General features: G+C 41.4%; 1 protein-coding gene across 1 annotated transcript; it reads left to right on the top strand.

Moving 5' to 3' along the window:
- The first annotated feature begins 427 nt into the window (after positions 1–427).
- On the top strand, positions 428–1,517 carry LOC116025017 (nicotianamine synthase-like). The gene has a single exon (XM_031266106.1). The coding sequence runs from the start codon at positions 428–430 to the stop codon at positions 1,256–1,258; it is 831 nt and encodes a 276-aa protein (XP_031121966.1). The 3' UTR covers positions 1,259–1,517.
- The last annotated feature ends 226 nt before the right edge of the window (positions 1,518–1,743 follow it).

Raw genomic sequence — 1,743 nt, 5'->3', positions numbered from 1 at the left:
AGGACTAAAAATGGTAAAATGAAAGTCGTGTACCTAAATTGACGGAAACACTAAAGTCATAGGACCAAAAGTGGAAAAAACTCTTTTAATATTTAAATGAGCAAATATCAATTTTGGTCCACGATATGAGTATTAATAAAGTGATAGTTTTAATTCACATGTTTAAATGAGCAAATACCAATTTAGACATAGATATTTGAAATTATTTTATTGTCAACAAAAGATAAATAATATAATATATATATATATATATATATATATATACTATACTCATTATATTGGGTCCCTCCCTCCATCCCACCCAATTCCCAAACTCGAATTGCTTAAAGCGAGCTAAGGCGATATGATAAATAGAGACGTGGGGAGACGTATAGAATAGTAGCACCATATATTTTTTGTGTTTCCCAATTAATTTCCCTCAATTAACATGAACAACCAGCAAGTAGTTGAAGTAGTGTTGGAACTATACCACCAAATTTCAAGATTGGAGAGCCTGAAACCCTCCAAAGATGTGAACACGTTGTTCACAAAGCTAGTCACCACATGCCTAGCAGATCATCAGGCACCCATTGATGTGTCCAAACTCTGCTCTGATATCCAAGAGATGAGATCCCATCTAATTAGGCTATGTGGAGAAGCCGAAGCCCTTCTGGAGACCCATTACTCCGCCCATCTCGCCTGCCTTGAAAACCCACTCCAAAACCTTCACCTCTTCCCCTATTTTGAAAACTACATCAAACTCTCCCACTTAGAGTTCACCCTTCTGAGCCAAAACCTCACCAACAAATCCCCAACCCGCCTCGCCTTCGTCGGCTCCGGCCCCATGCCCCTAACCTCCATCATCCTCGCCATGGATCACTTCCCCCACGCCCACTTCCACAACTACGACATTGACCCCATTGCCAACGCCTTGGCCTCCCGCTTGGTGGGCTCCCATCCTGGCCTCTCTCCCAGGATGTTTTTCCACACCTCGGATATCATGCACGTTACGTCTGCTCTCAAGGACTACGAGGTTGTTTTCCTGGCCGCGCTGGTGGGCATGGATGATAAGGAGGAAAAGGGATGCATTATTCGTCATCTAAGTACGTATATGGCTCCCGGAGCGTTACTGGTGATCAGAAGTGCGCATGGGGCCCGCGCTTTCCTGTACCCTGTGGTGGATCATTCACATCTTCGGGGATTTCAGATTCTCACGGTGCATCATCCGGTGGATGAGGTTGTTAACTCCGTCATTGTGGCCAGGAAGAAAATTAAATAAATAAACAACCAATGCCTAGCTTCAATCCACTTAATTAACCATCGTAGCTCAGTGTACTGTGCTGCAACATTATATATGCCTAGCTGCATTCAACTCCCTATCATATATATCCTAGCTAGCTCTTTAGTTCCCCTCATCCAACAATAATATATGTCTCCCTTTTACCTTTCCCTTTAATTTCGCTTTTCAATTTGTATGAATAAATCATCTATCTTTGAATATTTGCTCTGTTGGACTCTGAAACAAACGAAAGAAGGAACTTGAAAATGTCTTTGGCATCTTTATAAAACACTTCCTTAAAAGCGATTTTTAGTGACACAACACAGGCCTCTCACAGTAGGTTGCTATAGTATAGGTGAACCTGATTTTGCTCAGACAATAAGACAAAAGAATTAAAGAGGAGGAAGAGATTCTTTGTGTCATTCTTTCCCATGAATGATCACTATTTATATAGCAAGCCAGCCAACAACAAGCTTCATTTTCAA

This window comes from Ipomoea triloba, chromosome 1 (assembly GCF_003576645.1).
Source record: "Ipomoea triloba cultivar NCNSP0323 chromosome 1, ASM357664v1".
In the NCBI taxonomy this organism is placed as follows: Eukaryota; Viridiplantae; Streptophyta; class Magnoliopsida; order Solanales; family Convolvulaceae; genus Ipomoea; species Ipomoea triloba.
This window is presented reverse-complemented; position numbering and strand designations above follow the sequence as displayed.